This window comes from Cucurbita maxima, unplaced genomic scaffold (assembly GCF_002738345.1).
Source record: "Cucurbita maxima cultivar Rimu unplaced genomic scaffold, Cmax_1.0 Cma_Scf00015, whole genome shotgun sequence".
Classification (NCBI taxonomy): Eukaryota; Viridiplantae; Streptophyta; class Magnoliopsida; order Cucurbitales; family Cucurbitaceae; genus Cucurbita; species Cucurbita maxima.
Genome location: NW_019272031.1, coordinates 1061135 through 1078783, shown reverse-complemented (window position 1 = coordinate 1078783; position 17649 = coordinate 1061135). Strand labels below are relative to the sequence as shown.

The 17649-nt window shown below is 34.4% G+C and overlaps 1 protein-coding gene across 1 annotated transcript in view; it reads right to left on the bottom strand.

The window, feature by feature from the left end:
* LOC111490347 (EH domain-containing protein 1-like) overlaps positions 1-2520 on the bottom strand; it is a 5954-nt gene extending 3434 nt beyond the window's left edge. The window contains exons 1-7 of the mRNA XM_023138929.1: positions 2299-2520; positions 2125-2204; positions 1384-1452; positions 1236-1293; positions 387-442; positions 254-296; positions 118-170 (exon numbers count right to left, since the gene is read on the bottom strand). Of these exons, the coding sequence (XP_022994697.1) occupies positions 118-170; positions 254-296; positions 387-442; positions 1236-1293; positions 1384-1452; positions 2125-2204; positions 2299-2383 (444 nt within the window). The 5' untranslated portion in view covers positions 2384-2520. The remainder of the gene's footprint in view (positions 1-117; positions 171-253; positions 297-386; positions 443-1235; positions 1294-1383; positions 1453-2124; positions 2205-2298) is intronic.
* Positions 2521-17649: the final 15129 nt, after the last annotated feature.

Genomic DNA, 17649 nt, shown 5'->3' with positions numbered 1-17649 from the left:
AAAAAAAAAAAAAAAAAAAAAAAAAAAAAAAAAAAAAAAAAAAAAAAAAAAAAAAAAAAAAAAAAAAAAAAAAAAAAAAAAAAAAAAAAAAAAAAAACACAAAAGACCACATAATACCTTGCTACCAGATTTTGAAGCAAACCAAGGAGATGATGGCGGTTGAGAAGTACCTATATTGGCAGAGTATCTATTCAAATCACAGACCAAGTTGGCAATTTTATTATTGAAATTCAATGGTAAAAAATTGTCGAACCATTTGTTTCATGTTGGCTAGATATTGCTAACTTCTTGGTCTTCTGAGAAGATAATACAAAAATTATATCATACATCAATGTTGTATTATTTCAATGCAAAGTTCACATTATCAAATGAGTGATATTACTTACAAGAGCTAAAGCGTCCAAGCCTTCTAGAACTGGAAGTTCAATTTTTTCCATGTCAGCTGTAAACAAGTAAAAGGACGTCATCAATGTATAATGGACAGTAATCAAGTATTGCCTTTGCATTGCAAGGTGTTATGAAAGCAAATGAACGCAATAATTGGATTTGAAGAAGGCATTTTCTGGTTATAATAATATATAAACCAGATTTATCCTTTCTACTTGTTTTAAAAACTTTTCACTAATAGTTTCCAAATAATCTAATTCGGTAATATGCAATAAAGTAAATCAAGCTGTAACGGTTCAAGCCCACCGCTCACAGATATTGTCCTCTTTGGGCTTTCCCTTCTAGGCTTCCCCTCCAGGTTTTAAGACGAATCTGCTAGGGAGAGGTTTTCATACCCTTATAAAGAATGTTTTGTTTTCCTCCCCAACCGATGTGGGATCTCACACAAGGAACCTAGCATTAGAGGATGGATTAACTGGTAAAAAAATAACTACTGGCCACAAGATTATCACCAAAGCAGTCTACAAGACTATGTTTCTTCTTAAATAATTTACCGTGAGAGTATGGTTACATTTCGAGGATCAGAGGAAGAGAAAATTAAAATAAATGGATAAAACAGAGTATCACTGATATCAATAGTGATATTTCATAGAATTAAAGGTTCTGTCATATGATAATGATATCTGAATTATTTGATGTCTTAAGCCAAACCAAAAATTTTCACTTTAAATATATTATGGACTTGATAACAAAGAAAACTCACTTGTAACACTTCAAGAATAATAGCCAAAATAGCTTGACACTGTTCATATAAAAGACAGAACTATCAAACAAATCATTCAACTTGCCTGATTTTTTGAGGATTTCTGAGTTCAATTCATACCCTGCTTGCGCTAAAGAAATAAGCTGGTCGTTATCAGAACAAAAACAAGAATTAGAGGGAGCTCCATGTAGTGGCTAAAGTAATAAAATCAGAACAAAGAAGTAGAATAGAACCTGCATGGCTCTAACGAACTCATTGAATCCTAAATATCCTTGCCGTTTGGAGTCTGCAATAGCCCAAACCTTTAAACAGGAAACGAAAATATCCCATCAGTTTCACTGGCGGCATAGTATAAAAGGAACCAAAGATATAATATCAGAATCTATGACATATTATGAACCACAGCTGTTTAACGACCCAAAAAATAAAACCCCCCAAAAGTTGTGCAGTGAATCAGTGATCGGAGTACGAAGAAAAAGAGACAGCACAGGCAGATACACGACGAATTATATGTACTTTTAGCATCCAATTCATTAATACGAATTCAATTAAAATGCTTCTAATTTTCCACAGTAAAAATTCATCATCGTGATTAAGAGAAAAGGTTAGAAAAGTAATGAACACAACTTTTGAAACGAAACAAAATGAAACCAATAACCACAAAACATATGAAAGTAAACAATATACTAGACCAAATATGAATAAGGAAGTTTGTTGAATTCTCCTTCAAATAAGGAGGTTTATTTTTTCTCATCATGGTGGAAGCAATCTGGTTATCCACCTCTAAGCACATCAAAATCGGACATCCTACTAAGAACAATGAAGTTATAAACTTAACATCAATTAGGAAGCAGAGAACAGAAAAGGTCCGTAACAAAATCAAATCCAAATTCTGTAACCTAACGTGGCGTCAAAGTAAGATTCAACGATGAACTCAATGGGCTAAAAAGGAAGAGAAAAATGAAACGTGATACCTGTTTGAGCTCTGCGCGAGAAAGATGAGACATGGAGAAGAACTGTATGGCATCATTTCCACTAACACGGCCATCTCCATCTACAAAAAAAAAAAAAGGAGAAAACACAAAACGAAGCGATTAACATCCAATAATTAATAAAACAAGAAACGCCGTTTAAAGGTAGAAAAGTACCTGAATCGGCCAAACAGAACCATTCCTGAAAGATCTTAAGCTGCTCTTTCAAGCAGGACGCAATCGTACCCGATCCAATTTCCATTTTTCAGCGAAACTCTGAAACAAAATCAGAGAATTGGAATTCGGAAATTGAAAAAATGATCTACCAGATTATGCGGCTCTACTCTCCCTACTATCAACTCTTTTCTGATTTTTATCCTTTTTCTTCTGCAACAGTTTTGGCGCTCGGGATGAAGAAAATCAAAACGCACGCCGACGCCAGAAACGACGCCGTTCCACTCGTTTTTGTCGGGGCTTGGAAACGGCCTAGTGGCGGAGTTATGATTCTGTGTGACGCAGTGTAGCTACTAATTGATGAATTTTATTAATCGGATGGTCTGGATGGAGATTTTAGGGGTGTGATTCATCGGGTTCGATTTGGTTGGACACGTGTGGAGAAGACCAGGAAGATTACTGTGGAGACTTTACAGGTGATTTCTGTGTTTTCAAAATTTGAATTTTCTCTCAACAGTTAAGAGTGAAACTCTCAACCGAAGTTTTATAGTCTTTTCGGCTATTTGGTAGAAGGTTTTATTTGTAATATATCTGTTTAAAAAAATTATTTAATTTTAGATAATTAATTTGATTAACTATTTTATTTTAATTAAGTTAAATTATTGAAATAATTTTTTAATTAATTTAATTTTAATATAACTTTTCTATCTTAAATTTAGATTTTTTAATTTACTTTATAATAAATCATAATAATTATACTATGATTTAATAAAATATAAACTTACATTCAGCCAACATATATCTAAAAAATTAAAGGTTGTATATGGTGGAATAAATTATATGATATGATATATATTGATAAATTTTATATACTTATAATAATTTATGAAAACAATAAAAAAAATACAAAAAAAAAGATTTATGTTTAAAATAAGTATTACAATAGAATAGTTTATTGTTATCAATTACAAATTAATTATACTTCAACATAATCTAATTGAAAAAAAAAAAAGAAAATAAGCGTTATAAGAGAGAGAAACAATACTAAACCTAAATAATCGGGAAAAAAAATCATATTTTATAAAAAGTAAAGAAATGAAAAAAAAATGATTAAAAAAAATAAAATAAGCGGAGGAATAAATAATACAAAAATAAAAAACAACAAAAAATTGTAATTCCATTATATTTTTTAATTATATTAAAAGAAGTGATCAATCTCGATTTCACCACTGTAATTTCTAAACTCGGTTTTACCTTTCTTATTTTCGTTCTTCTTTTTCTAATTATAATATTGAGTTAATAATAAATTAAAATCACACCATCGTTCTTACACCAAATTAATTAATTGATATTTTGATAATAATAAATTTATTTTTAATTATTAATAACATTTTGAAGGGTTGAATTGAGATTCTAACACTTCATGAATCACTCAAATTGAAGTTTGTATAAAAATTAGGGGAGCACATTCAATCGAACAACTCGAAGATTCGAATCAACTCAATCTAAATTATAAGAGTTGGAATGAGTTGGATTAGCTTTTCACGTTGGTTTTGGTTTATTTTTCTAAACCTAAACTGATTCGGTTCGATTTCGGGTTCATGAGACAAAACTTTCAGATTGATCTGAGCCAAATAAAAAAATATATAATATACTAAAAAGTTTACATTAATTGATGGATTTGTCAAAATGACACTTTGTCTCAACTTAATACACTCACACATGAGTTCATCGCCAATCAATATATAGTACGATATTTTAACTGTACCTTCTCGATCAACATGTAATACGAATTATAATTTTTTTTTATTATTTTAAGAATTATTTAACACCTAAAATAGTGGATTTGAAGATTTTGTTATATAAAAAAAAAAGATAGTAATTTTAAATTGTAATGTATTTATTATCTATTTGTTAGGCATTTTAAGCTATTTCAATTATAATATTTTTTATTTTTATTATATATATTATTTATAAATTAAATCATTTTTATTATTTTTTTAATTTCATGGTTTATTCTTATATATATATATATATATATTTTTTTTTAACCAATTTAATTTTCAACACGTGTTGATATTTTGGTTGTCTTTTTCCTACTTTGATCAATTCTGAATGATATTTTAGTTGTTTTTAGTTGTATGACAATGTTGAAATATTGTTAATACGTTACAATTTTCGCTCATGGTTCTTGATTGAATTTATTTATAAAGTCGATACACCACTCCACAAAGTCGATACACCACCAATCAAAATGAGAATACATAAGGATCCAGATCCAGTCAGCCCAAGGTTAAGACAAAGACAGAAGGTACCCTATTTAGGAACACATCCTAAATTAGAATACATCCTGTCTACGCAGGTACCCCACTTTGAACCCTCAAAACAAAATGAGAATACATCCTGTCTGCCTAAGACTAAGACTAAAACCTAAGATACACCCCCTCTCTCAAAGGCTGATTGTGTGCAATCTCACGCTTGTTATTCCCCGATCTTTTTCATTCTCTACGGCGTCTACGCTGGTCGATAACTCTCCGGTGTGTGTTATTCAAATTATTATCCAATGGAAAGGTTGTGTGGAATACAAAGCGTATAACTGGCCTTGTAATTCGCTTCCCATGAATGTTAAAGAGTCTAACTCACCCGTATTATTATCGTGGTCTCTAGGATGTAATATGTGATCCAGTCTCCTTCAGCATCAGAGTAGTCGGGCGTAAAAGCATGGTTCCAACTACCTTATCTGAAGAACGGTGTAAATAGAGTCAACGTACCGCTCTCTATCATATCAACGTTATCTCTATCATGGGATGATTCCATTAGGGTGATAAACTAATGCGCCACTTCCCTGAGACCGGACCGAGTTCTATATTGAATGATACTAAAGACCGAGCCCAATTATTTTTGTATATGTTTATATCTCTCTGTTTATGTGAGTGTGTGTTCTGAAAGATGAGTAGTACTTTTTATTTAAAAAGGAGTAATTAATAGTTGTTGTATATTATGCCTAAAGGGTATCATTTTTGGGTGAGTACTTTTCAGGTAAATAATTATAGATTGATTTGTATTTGTTTATGAACTTTTAATTATCTTTTATCTAAGATTGTATCGGAATAATTATAAATTGTGGATAAACTTTTTTTTAAAAATAATTTTTTTTAACAACCGAACCCGACTTAATCCGAAAAATTTTCAAGTTGGTTTGTGAAAATTTTCGGGTTGAATTGGGTTACCAATCTATCAAACCCGAACTTTTGAGTTGAGTTAAAAAAAATAACCCAACTCAACCCAGACTATCTACACCTCTAATGAAAACTATCTAGCAATATTTAAGTGATTGAGTTGGCACCATGAAGGTTCATGATATTATACCATTGCAACAATTGGTATTGGAGCGAGGTTGCTCTTTTAGATCTTTTTTTCTTCTTTTATTTTTTTGTAAAGTTTATTTTTTGAGTTTTATGATAAATCGTAGGAGTAAATGGTTTAATGGAAGCATAATTCACTTTTAGGTCTAGGTCTCTTCATGTAACGACCCTAAATTTCTACATATTCAGAGTCGTTACTAACGTCTCATGCTCATCTCTTATGTGGAAAAATAACTCTAAAAAGAGAACTTCATCTATAGTATAAATGTCAAAAACATTTAACACATTCTTCTTTGAAAAATATAGTCATGGTACAAAATAATTTAAAACGATTCAAATGCAAAACAACATATCCTAAGAAAAGAAATTTAAATAGGAGTAGTTAATGTATAACTATATAAATAGCTTTACAAAGCCATTAACTAATAAATAATAACCACTAACTATCAAATCAAATTAAATCTTTTTACTTAACTTTGAACAAACCCCCCAACATATCATACGATGTCTGCAACTTGATTTTGTGTACGGATATGAATCATCCTCACAACTCCTCTATCTAAAGCTTTTGGCCGCTTTTGTTTAATGAATAAGATCACCTCTGGCAAGCAAAGCTAGATATGTAATATTTTCGTCCTCAGAAAAACCTTCACCTTGGTGGCCTCTTAATTCTTCTTTCAACATTAGCAACAGATAAGTGTTCTTGTGCTGACTCACATGAATCATCATTGTATATACTTCATCTTCCGAGCTTTCAACTTCATTGCAGGTATCATTACTCAATTCTAGATCAATTGTAACTTCTTCTTGATGAGTTTTATGCCAATCCGAGTCATTCTCTTCCTCAAACTTCACATCTCTACTAACAATTAGTTTTTGTGAGACTGGATTATAAAGTTTGCATGTCTTTGGCTCCCCACTAACTCTAAGTAATATATACTTCAAACTTTTATCCGTTGTCTGAGACATGAACATACACAATACATCCAAAAATTATGAAATGTGAAACTGATGCTTTATGTTAGCTCCAAGCTTTTTCTAGAATCATATGCTTCACAGCTAGAGTGAGACTTCTATTGAGAATATGAACGGTCCAGTTTACTACTTCTACCCAGAAAGCTTTTGGTACCTTTCCTCTTTCAGCATGCATCTAACCATATTCATAATTGTTCTATTTTTCCTTTCTGCCACACCGCGTTGTTGCGGAGTATAAGCCACTGTAAGTTGCCTTTGAATACCATTTTCATTACAAAAGTTAGTGAATTCTTTGGTTGTGAATTCACCACCTCGATCAGTTCTCAAGCCCTTCAAGTATATACCAGTTTCTTTTTCAACCATACTCTTGAATATTTTAAAAATGGATAACCTTCTAATTTTTCAACCAAGAAGAAAATTCAAGTTTTTTTTTACTGAAATTATCCATAAAACTGATAAAATACCTCTTTTTGTTGTTGGAGATGGCGTGATCGGTCAACAAATGTCATCATGTACAAGTTGAAGAATTTGAGATGCTCTCCATGTGCTTTCTTTAGGAAACAGATCTCTTTGTTGTTTTCCTATCAAACAACCTTCACATACTTTTGAGGGAGCTTTAAGAACCGACAATCCTTGCACCATATCCTTCTCTTGAAGTGTCTTTAGTCCTCCATAACTTAGATGCCCATATCGACAATGTCATGTTCTTGCGGGATCTTCTGTAATAGCATTGAAGCATGCTTGTTCCTTTGGTAGAGATTGGACAAATAGAGTAAACATTCTATTTGATGTCATTGAAGTCTCTACAATCAATACTCAGTCAGGATGATAAATCCTACATCCTCCTTTTTGTATAAGAATTGCGAGACCTTTTTCTTGCAATTGTTCGATGCTCAACAAGTTGTCCTTCAAGTTTGGTACATAAAGATTACTTGCACAATCTCATTTACTTTAAAATTTACATTTCCTTTGCCCATCAAATCCATGCTTGAGTTGTCACCCAGCTTCACAGTTTGTCGAAACTTCTCATCAATATGATAGAAAAGTTCTTTCTTTCCACACATATGGTTGCTGCATTTGGAGCCAAGAAACCAAATGTCCTTCTTTTAAGCTTTCTTCTCATCTACATAGGCCATTAACATCTCTTCATTAGTTTCTGCATAATTTGCTCTGTCATTCTCCCTTTTAGAACACTCATATTGATAATGTCCTAATCCATGTCAATTGTAACATTCTACTATTGATCTGTCAAAGCTTTGTTGACCTCTTCTTCTACTTCGTCCTCGAAAGCCACTACGTCCTTTTCCTCTGTTGCCAAAACTTCCATCATGTGTGACTTTTAGAGCTTTTTCTTCCTCACAAACATGATCATTCATGCATTGCTCGTGCACTAAATGACTACTTTATAACTCATCAATGGATAAGGAATCCAGATCATTAGACTCATCAATCGAGCAAATGACATAGTCAAACATAGAATTCATAGATCTTATGATCTTTTCTATGATGTCAATGTCTGCCATATTTTCTCCATGAATTTTCTTTCTATTAACAATTACGAGAGTTCGAGCAAAGTAGTTTGACACTGATTCTCCATGTCTTCATCTGAAGAATCTCTCACTCTTTGCGAAGAGCTTGCAGTTGTGCACGTTTGACTCAAGTTGTTCCCTGGTACTTCTGTTTCAAAGAGTTCTAAATATCCATGACTGTGTCTTTCTTCATAATGGTTTCTTTTGTCCTTCTGAAAGGAATTCTCCTTCTGCTGCGGCAGAAATTCCTTCCTCCACCACACTCCAATATTCTTTTGAGCTGAGAAGGTTTTCCATCCTCATGGACTAAGTGATAATAATATCCGTCCAACTTTGGAATCGATGGTGCACAAAACTACTCTCGGTCGCCATATCACTACTCTTATCTTGAAAATGCTTCTACTTTTCAAGGTAAGAATACTCTAATATCAAATATTAAAAAAGGGAGAAAACTAAATTTAATATAAAATCAAAGTGATGTATTTGATGAACTAAAACAACTATATAAATAGTTTTACAAAGCAACCCAAAAGAGAAAAAATTAGCTAATAAATAGTAACCGCTAACTAACTAACTAATCAAATCAAATCACAAACTTAATCTTTTAAAAGTGTCACATTTTCAGCTCGGATGTCCTCGTCCTTCCTTCGTACATGTGCGTCTTGTCTTTACTTGAAAAATGATGTAGCACACGACCTGAGTATTTCGAATAATACTCAATAAGTGGCCCCACTATAGGGGGCCACCATGCAAATGCAAACACATGAAATCATGCTCTAGGGACCTATCTCTATTCTCTAGGGGTGGCATCCAGTCTTATACTAATATGAATGTGTAGTACTTCCCTTCACACAACCCACACGTGCGAGTGTGAATCCCTAGGAGGCTCGCACACCCCCTGGACCATCTTTGGTCAAACTAATCTGTAGCGACGTCCGCAGGTCAACGAAATCCCTTGGTGTCATGCTCTCCATGAACACCCTCATCATCATATTGTGCACGTCTGCACTCATCGTCTCTGGGGAAGTATCCTTATGAACATACAACATGCATGAGGTCCCTCTAAATTTCATCTTATCATCTCTTTTGACACAACCTTCTAGTCTCATCTCTTTGTTACATTTGTAACACATGCTGGTTGAATATTTATATTAATATCATTTTCATGCTCTTAGGGTTGTGTCCTATGTCGGTCTATCGACATGATGCAATATGACACTTATCATCATATATCATGCTTAATATGGAAAACATCAACATACTAAGACAAAAGTCATGCAATCATCATACTCATCATATCGCTATAAAGTGCATCGAACATATCAAGTACGTCATACATCGAAATATATATATTACGCACATCATCATGCATCATAATAAGCATCATAACTCATACATCATCATAACTCGCACATTATCATATACTCATACATCATCATAACTCACACATTATCATATACTCGCACATCATCATATACTCATACATCATCATATACTCGCACATCATCATATACTCATACATCATCATAGCTCAAACATCATAAATTTTAACTCATACAATTTCTAGCCTATCCTATTGTTAGGCCACTAATTTGGTTGGCCTTAGCCGGAGTTCTCTCTAATTATGCTAAACGTAAGCTCCCGTTCCTTGAGAGCTACTCAAAAAATTGTCGAAATTTGTTTCCTATCACACTATTCGTCACCTTCCGTTAGTATTTCATATTTCATAATTAAATTAAAAATTTAATTAATAATGTGAAATACAGCTCTAAAATGACTTCAATTGCATTACTCTGGGCCAAAAACATGTTCGGGAGGGTAAGAACAGTGGAAGTCGGGCTAAAATTGGAAAATTGAGCCGAATAGCTGCCGTCGCGCCGTCCAAGCCGCTCAAGCTGAAGAGTTGCTTGCGCCACGACTTTACACATGGCAGCACCTAAGCGGGCCACGACAACACAGCGGCGTCAGGTCAAGGCATGGGTCACGGGTCGGCTCACGGGTTGAATAGGGTCGAGGTGCTGCAGTCTGGGCTATCAGGCTGGACTATGGTCTTGGGCTTACTGGGTCGAGGTAAGTGGGCTTCATCTCTCGGGTTTGTAGGCGGGTCTAGTGCGGTTCACAGGCACGAGTCACGATTATTGTAAATGTGGGTCGTGGGTTAAGGCTAGGTTGGGCCGCTATAGTTTGGGTTGCAGGTGTGAGCCTCGGGTCATGGATAGATTTGATCTGGATGCATTGAATCTCTTCTTCCTTACCCGACTTCCTACCCGATTTTTCAGTGAAATTTCTGTAACACCCAATAAAGAACATGCTCAAGAAGTAAAAAATGACCAACAATAGATGAAGAAGTTTTATGAAAATTATGGATTTTTCGAGAAAAATAATAATAAAATATTATGAAAGTGGCAAATTACCAAATTACTCCTGAAGATATGGATAATTACGAAACTGTCATTCTGGCAAGAATCATATGATCAATAGTGACCATCTGCACAAAAATCCTTGACTCTCTACTCTCAGCGGTTGGATCTCCTCCAAAATTGGATTTATTCTATAACACTCACAGATCATCATATCCAACTGCGAGGATTCAAAACCAAGGTCGGTAGCTCGCTTATCGGAGATGATATTTCTAAGAATTTTCTAGAAAATTCAACCTCCAATTCACGACGATTCTAGAGCTCTCAATGTTCGTTTAAGTTTCCCAAGTCTGAAGTTGGGGCAATAGTTTGGAACAAGAATCTAGGAAGGTCGAGCTCCCAATTGTAGGCAATAAGCGTTTAGATTTTGGGTCTCCTACTCTTGGATTTCTTTCAAATCCAAGAGAAATTCTCCACCATTTCTCTTCAAACTTGTTCCTACAATTTCTAAACAAGATTACCCACAAGTTATATGAAGAAATTGAGTGCTGAAATTGCCTTGAAAGCATTCCCGCAATCCAATCGGACATTAAAGAGCTTCAAAGACAACTCAAAATTCCAATCCGAGGATACACGAGATCCCAATAAGTTTTTGCACCTCCAAGGAATGTTTTCATAGAAGAACACAAAGAGAAATAACCTTAGGAACGTGCCCAATTGAAGAAAATTTATTTCGGGTTCGATTTGGGGGTAAGTTTCAAATCCTTATCTATAGCTCCTTTTCCTTCGAATTAAGAATTCCTTTAGCTTCAGAACAAGAAGTTGAGTAACTTTGATGAAGGAATCGTGAGCTGAAACGTCGTAAAACAAGCTACCCAAGAGATCGAAAATTAGAGGTTTCGAGTAACATTGCAGCCGAGAACAATTTCTCAAAATTAAGGTCCCACACTCAAAGTCGTTCCTCCAAACCAATTCCTTTAGTTTGAGGTAAGAATGAGGTTTTGAGAAGAAATCGAGCTTTGAAAACCCCCAGAATTAGCTACCTAAAAAGGAATCCTCTGTTTTTTCTCCGGCGTGAAATCATATTTTGGATGAACTTTGGAAACGAATATCTTAGGCCACGATCCACGAGAAGGTATGAAATCAATCCCTAGCTCTTTCTTGTAACACCATCTTTAAGTTTCATGAAGAAATCAAGGGGAGAAATAGCATGATCGGAGCTGTGGAGGGCAAGTTTTAGACGGCGGCGCTATATGAAATGCGCGTCTTCTTCCCGTCTGGAGGAAGAAGATGATGGCGTGGCCGGTTCAACTAAACCGACCATGTCAACTAAAACATGACCTTCACTCGGGTTTTCTCAATTTTAACGCCCTTCTAGACTGTTTCTCATGAAAAACTTTATGGTTCCAGAAACTAAACACAATAAGGAGTATGTGGAAGGAAATTTGAGGTAATTTGGATATCGAAAGCTCAAGAACGAAAGTCCCAAACGTCAACGACGAGATAAGTAGCCACCTTAGACTTTTTGTTAAGAAATACTTGTAGGAATCGCTTAGATTTCCATATGAACCCTAAACCAAGTATGAATTAAGGATACATGAAAGAAAAACTCAAAGAATTGTGAGTTAAGGCCCTTAACCGATCAAATTGCTCAAGAATTAGGTAACATTAAAATAACTTACTAGATTGCTGCCTATGAAATTTTAATGCTAAGTATATTATAGCATGTTGAGGTTATATATTAAATTTGGTGATTAATGGATAAGGATAAGCAGGTAAACCAAGAAACGGTGCAAAATGACCATAGTACCCTTAAGGATATCTACCTACGGTTCATGACCTAGATGACCTCCAAATGCTATGAAACTCTGTAGCAGATCTTATTTTATGATGTTTAATGATGTGGTGAAGTTTGAAAGTCGTTGGAACATGTTAAGTAGAAAAACCAAGAATTAGGGGTAAATGACCAAAATGAACCTAGGACTACTCATGAAAATTCAAGGTTTATACGTGCTCCTAATTATTTGCTACGTCTTATATGGTCTACTATGAAGGACATGAAGTTATGTTTGAGGCTTCAAGTTTATTGGAGCAAGTTTGGAACCTAAACCAAGTTAGGACTCAAGAAACACCCAAAGGAAAACACCACAAGAATCAAGACTCTTGTAGAACCGTCTAAAGAACTCACTAGGAATCTATGACCTTCTAGAACAACTCACACTGAGATGGAATCATATGGTTAAAAATGCAAGTTACAACTTTTGTCTCAAGCAATTATGGACCTTAGAAACTTACAAGATCGAGTACCAAGAACAACACCACACAAACTTTACAACTACTCAAGTGAGAAGAATGCTAGGTACCACTCAAGAACGAGGGACCAAGGTCCCCAAACTCAGAACTCAAGAATGCTAGGTAATACTCTAATCATGTCCAATGTGACTCGCGACCTCCCACCAAGCGGTGCTTTCTAAGGCCCAAAAATTCCTCTTCTAGGTGGGATGCCCTGTACCATGTTTCCTTTGCAGGATGTCATGTTTGGCCTCAAGTTTCCCTCACCTAGATGAGATGTTTTGCACCATGTTATGGGTACCCAAAAGATTTGCAAGATGCCATGTTCATGTATGCACTGAGCACATGACCTTTATGGTCTATCATAAGGAGTAGTCTATTGCCACGATGGAACAAGAAGAAAGTAAGTTACCTTAGCCACGAATCAAGAACCTCATAACACTTCCCACGGTACAACATGCTCATGACTTAGACTATACTGCTTGGAGCACATGAAGCCTTGAGCATAGGTATTCAGACTGTATTATATTGCAAGCCCTTAATGCATGATTAGACTACATCGCTTGAAACGTAAGAAGCCTTGGATGTAGGTTTTCAAACTATGCTACTTGGAACGTATGAAGCCTTGGGCATAGGTTAGTAGACCGTATTGAAAGGCAAGCCCTAAGATACGGGTTAAGACTATGTCGCTTGGAACGCATGAAGCCTTGGACACAGGATTGTCAGGTGCATGGCTATCTTAGGGGGAGTGTCTTTAAGAATGAATCAAGAATCGAATAAGAACCAAGAAGGTACCAAGAACAAGAGAAAGATCAAGGTCTAGAACATGGATCAAGATCCAAGTTCTAAGGACAAGAACCAAGAACCAAGAACCATGGTACTAAGGCCCTTAAAGGATAACCAAAGTTTTAGAATCCAAAGACCAAAGTTCTTAGGATAGATCACGATTAGAACCCCAAGTCAAGAACTAGTGGGCCTAAATACTTACCAATAGAACAAGAACAAGACAAGAAAAAAGAATGTGGTACCCTAGCATTTCAAAAGAACCTAAAAGTAGGCTACTTAGTCTTTGTACTCATTTCTTATTCTACATTTTTTCTTTTAGGTAATAAGGAATTAGTTATGGTCGGGAGCGGACTCTGGAGCAGGTGTCATAGACTAACCTCACTCGTCGTCCTTCAACCCTTTTTGTTTCGTTCCTTAATTTTTTTTTTAACTATTGTGTTGCGTTTTAAATACTTATATATAAACTTTATTTTGATATAATGTAAATATAATGTAAATATAATGTTTTAAATTCCTTTGTTTTATTTCGCGAAAAATTTACTCGTCTTTTAAAGTCATCGAGTCACTTGGTCCTTACAGTTTCTCTCTCCTCTGTTCATCGTTTGAAATGCCGATTTGCGTCCTTTTCCTTCCTCTTCATCTTTGTTAGTCTTCCCTCCTTCCTTTCCTTTTCTGGAGAGCTTGGGAGGATCCAAACTTCAAGAATGAGGATGGATCAACTTAGTGAGAGACTATTCAAACTTTTTTACGAGATACTTGTAGGAATTGATTAAGATTTGGGTTAAATGGATTAGAGTATGGAATTATGATAAACATTACAAGGAGTGGATCGAACTAAACTTAGTTGAATGAAATTTTGAAATAATTTAGTACCTATGAATGTTTTATGAACTTCCAGACCTCCGATTAAGACTCAGATTATTTTTTATGAACTATTGTGGCTCGGGCTAGCATGGTTATACTTAACCATGGTTGTATACTTGGTGAGTAGGGATTGTCTAAAGTTGACAACTAGAAAGAATGTTAAGTGATTGTGGGGGAATGAATGCTCCATCTGCGCAATTGAATCGTTGGAATCGGTTTTGAATTTGTTTAGAATTAAACAAAATTAAAGCAAATTTACACTTCTTGAAAGCTCTAGCAAGTCTTTAATCTACTTGCTCTAGTTACTCAAACAATTGAATCTTCTATGTTTAAAATTTATGGGCAGTTTTTGAAACAAAATTCCCATGGGATTGGAGGAGAGAGTTTTAGAAAACATTATCCACCCTAAAGAGAAGAAAGTGTAGGATACTTTAGTTCTCAACCTAAGGGTCTTATTTACCTTACAAAATAATATATTTAAATATATAATGTATTATAATATCCTATTTAAATTATATTTAAATATCATAAGATTTAATGATAAGGAATTACCCGAGGGAAAATAAGATTCAGATTATATTGTTGATCAAATATTTCAAGGCAAGGACACTTGTTTGAAATTCGAATCACTCCACAATCAAGATCAATCATGTCAAGCTTGAATAATTATAAACATGCAATCTAAACTATATAAAATTGCAAAGAAACTTAGTTTTTGACTAGAGGAAAACACAAATGCTCTTTTTACTACATTTTTCAAGCCTCATTTAGAGAGACAACATACATAGTTTTATATAGCAGTAAAATGAAAGTTCTTAACCTTCCAAGTGGCATAACAAGAGTGGTAGATTTTATATATTATGACTATAATTAGCCATTATGTATAGTTTATGACCATAATTAGCCACCATGTAAATGTAACTATAAATTAAATAAAAAGTTTTAAAATATATTAATGAAATACCAGAACTCTAATGTAATGACCCTAATGATTTCATAAAATGATGCCATGAACTTATACGTAAACACAAATCTTAAAGTAAAATGATAGAAATGTTGAAAATAAACTAATATAAAACAAAGGAAAAATATAAAAAGAGCAATGACATGTACTAACCTAACGTTTACAAAAATGAACACAAGTACCATATGCATATTTCATGGTCTTTAGTACGATGTTGCCGTCAACTATGCAAGGATGCCTTACCTTTACTTGAAAGATAGGAGTAGCACGTGATTTGAGTATTTTAAGAAATACTCGTTAAGTGACCCCACCATTGGGGTTAGGGAATACAAACACATGCAATATGAATAGGAACTATCATTTAAGACCTTATTCTCTTGGGTGACTTTTCTATCCGGGTCATCGGATGTATATTTACTACTCTACACTTGGCCCATACGTGCAAATATAGACCACCAAGCGATTCACAAACCCCCTAGGTCTCGTACTGGTCGAGCTAGCGCTTTTGGTGTTGTTATCGGACACCCGGAAGGAATAATGACCGTCGTAGCATCATATTAAACATGACGATCATTTTTTCTTTTCATAATGTACGCATCCGTACTCATCATAAGGGGAAATATCTCGATCCATGTGACATAAATTTATGCATGAGGTCCCAACATTTTCCCATTAATTAAACCATGTAAGACAACCCTCATTTTTTCTCCATTCCATTTTATTTATAGCATAGCCTTCAAAACATGTCTCATCATATCAAAACATTTCATCGCATGTTATACATGCCATACAACTTATCATATCATGTCATGTAACATATCATATCCTTCAACATATCGTATAGTTCAACATGTTATATCGTTCAATTTGTCATATCTTTCAACATATCATATCATAACATACATCATATCATAGAACATATTATAGCATAGAACACATCCTATAATAAACATATCATATCATAAAGAAGGTACACATATCAAACCTATGACACTTGTAGGGCCATTGGGTGGGGAGTTTGTTGCATTGGGCGGTTTGTTTGATTACTTGGATGTGTCGTTTCGACTGGAGTCGTTGTCGGCTTTGTAGAGATAATCTCGAATGGGGAAGGTGCTTTTGGCTTTGACGTGTTGATAGGACACGACGCCATTTCAAGTTTGTAGGTTATAAATCCGAAAGGACAAACATAAATTTTTGAATAGAAATTTAGAATTTAAAAAAACAGATTTAAAAAAAAAAATTTCTCTCTTTTGTGGTCCCCATGATATTGTTATTATTATCTCGAGGGGTAGAATTTTGGTAGACAAATTATGTTTACTAATAGTATTTTTTATATAAAAGAATATGAATACAATTTAATTTTTAAATTATAGAACTTATATTTATAATGCTATCATTTCCACGTTTTCAATCAAATATTTGAATTCTTATTTAAATGGGTAATTTTAATTTTATTTTGGTAGTTTTAGTGGAATTGGCAGCAGTGAACCTATGTTCGATCCTCGACAACGACAATTTTAATTTTATTATGATAGTTTTAGCGTAATTCGAAATTAGATAACGGTGAACCTGTCATGCTGGTAGTTTAGGTTCGATCCTCAACAACGGTAGTTTGACGAAAGTCGGAACTAGATTGCTTTTCCTAAAAAAATGGTTTATGAAATCTTGTGTGTTAACAAATAATATATTTTCGGAGATCGTTGTAGTGGTATAGTGGTGAGTATTTCCGCTTGTCACTCAAGTTATTATGTTCTAGAGGTCGTTGTAGTACAAGGGTAGAGTGAGTATTCCTGTTTGTCACTCGAGTGCCTAAGTTTGATCCCCAACAATAACAAGTTTAATTTTTTTTTGACAATTTCAATCGGATTCAAAATTGGATTACTTTTTCTAACTACGATCAATAAAATCTGGTGTATTAACAAATATTATATTTTTCGAAAGTAGTTGTTGAATAATAGTGAGTATTCCCGTCTATCACGTGGGTGACCAAAGTTTGATCCCCCGCAGTGACGATTTTAATTTTCTTTTGGATACTTTTAATTGAATTCGAAATTTGGTAGTGGCGAACTGGATGATTTGGGTTTGTTCCCCAACAACAAAATTTGGAATTGGATTCCTTTTTCTCTCGTGTGTTAACAAATAATATATTTTTCAGAGGTCGATGTAATATAGTAGTGAGTATTCCCGCTTTTCGCTTGAGAGACCTGAGTTTGAACCCC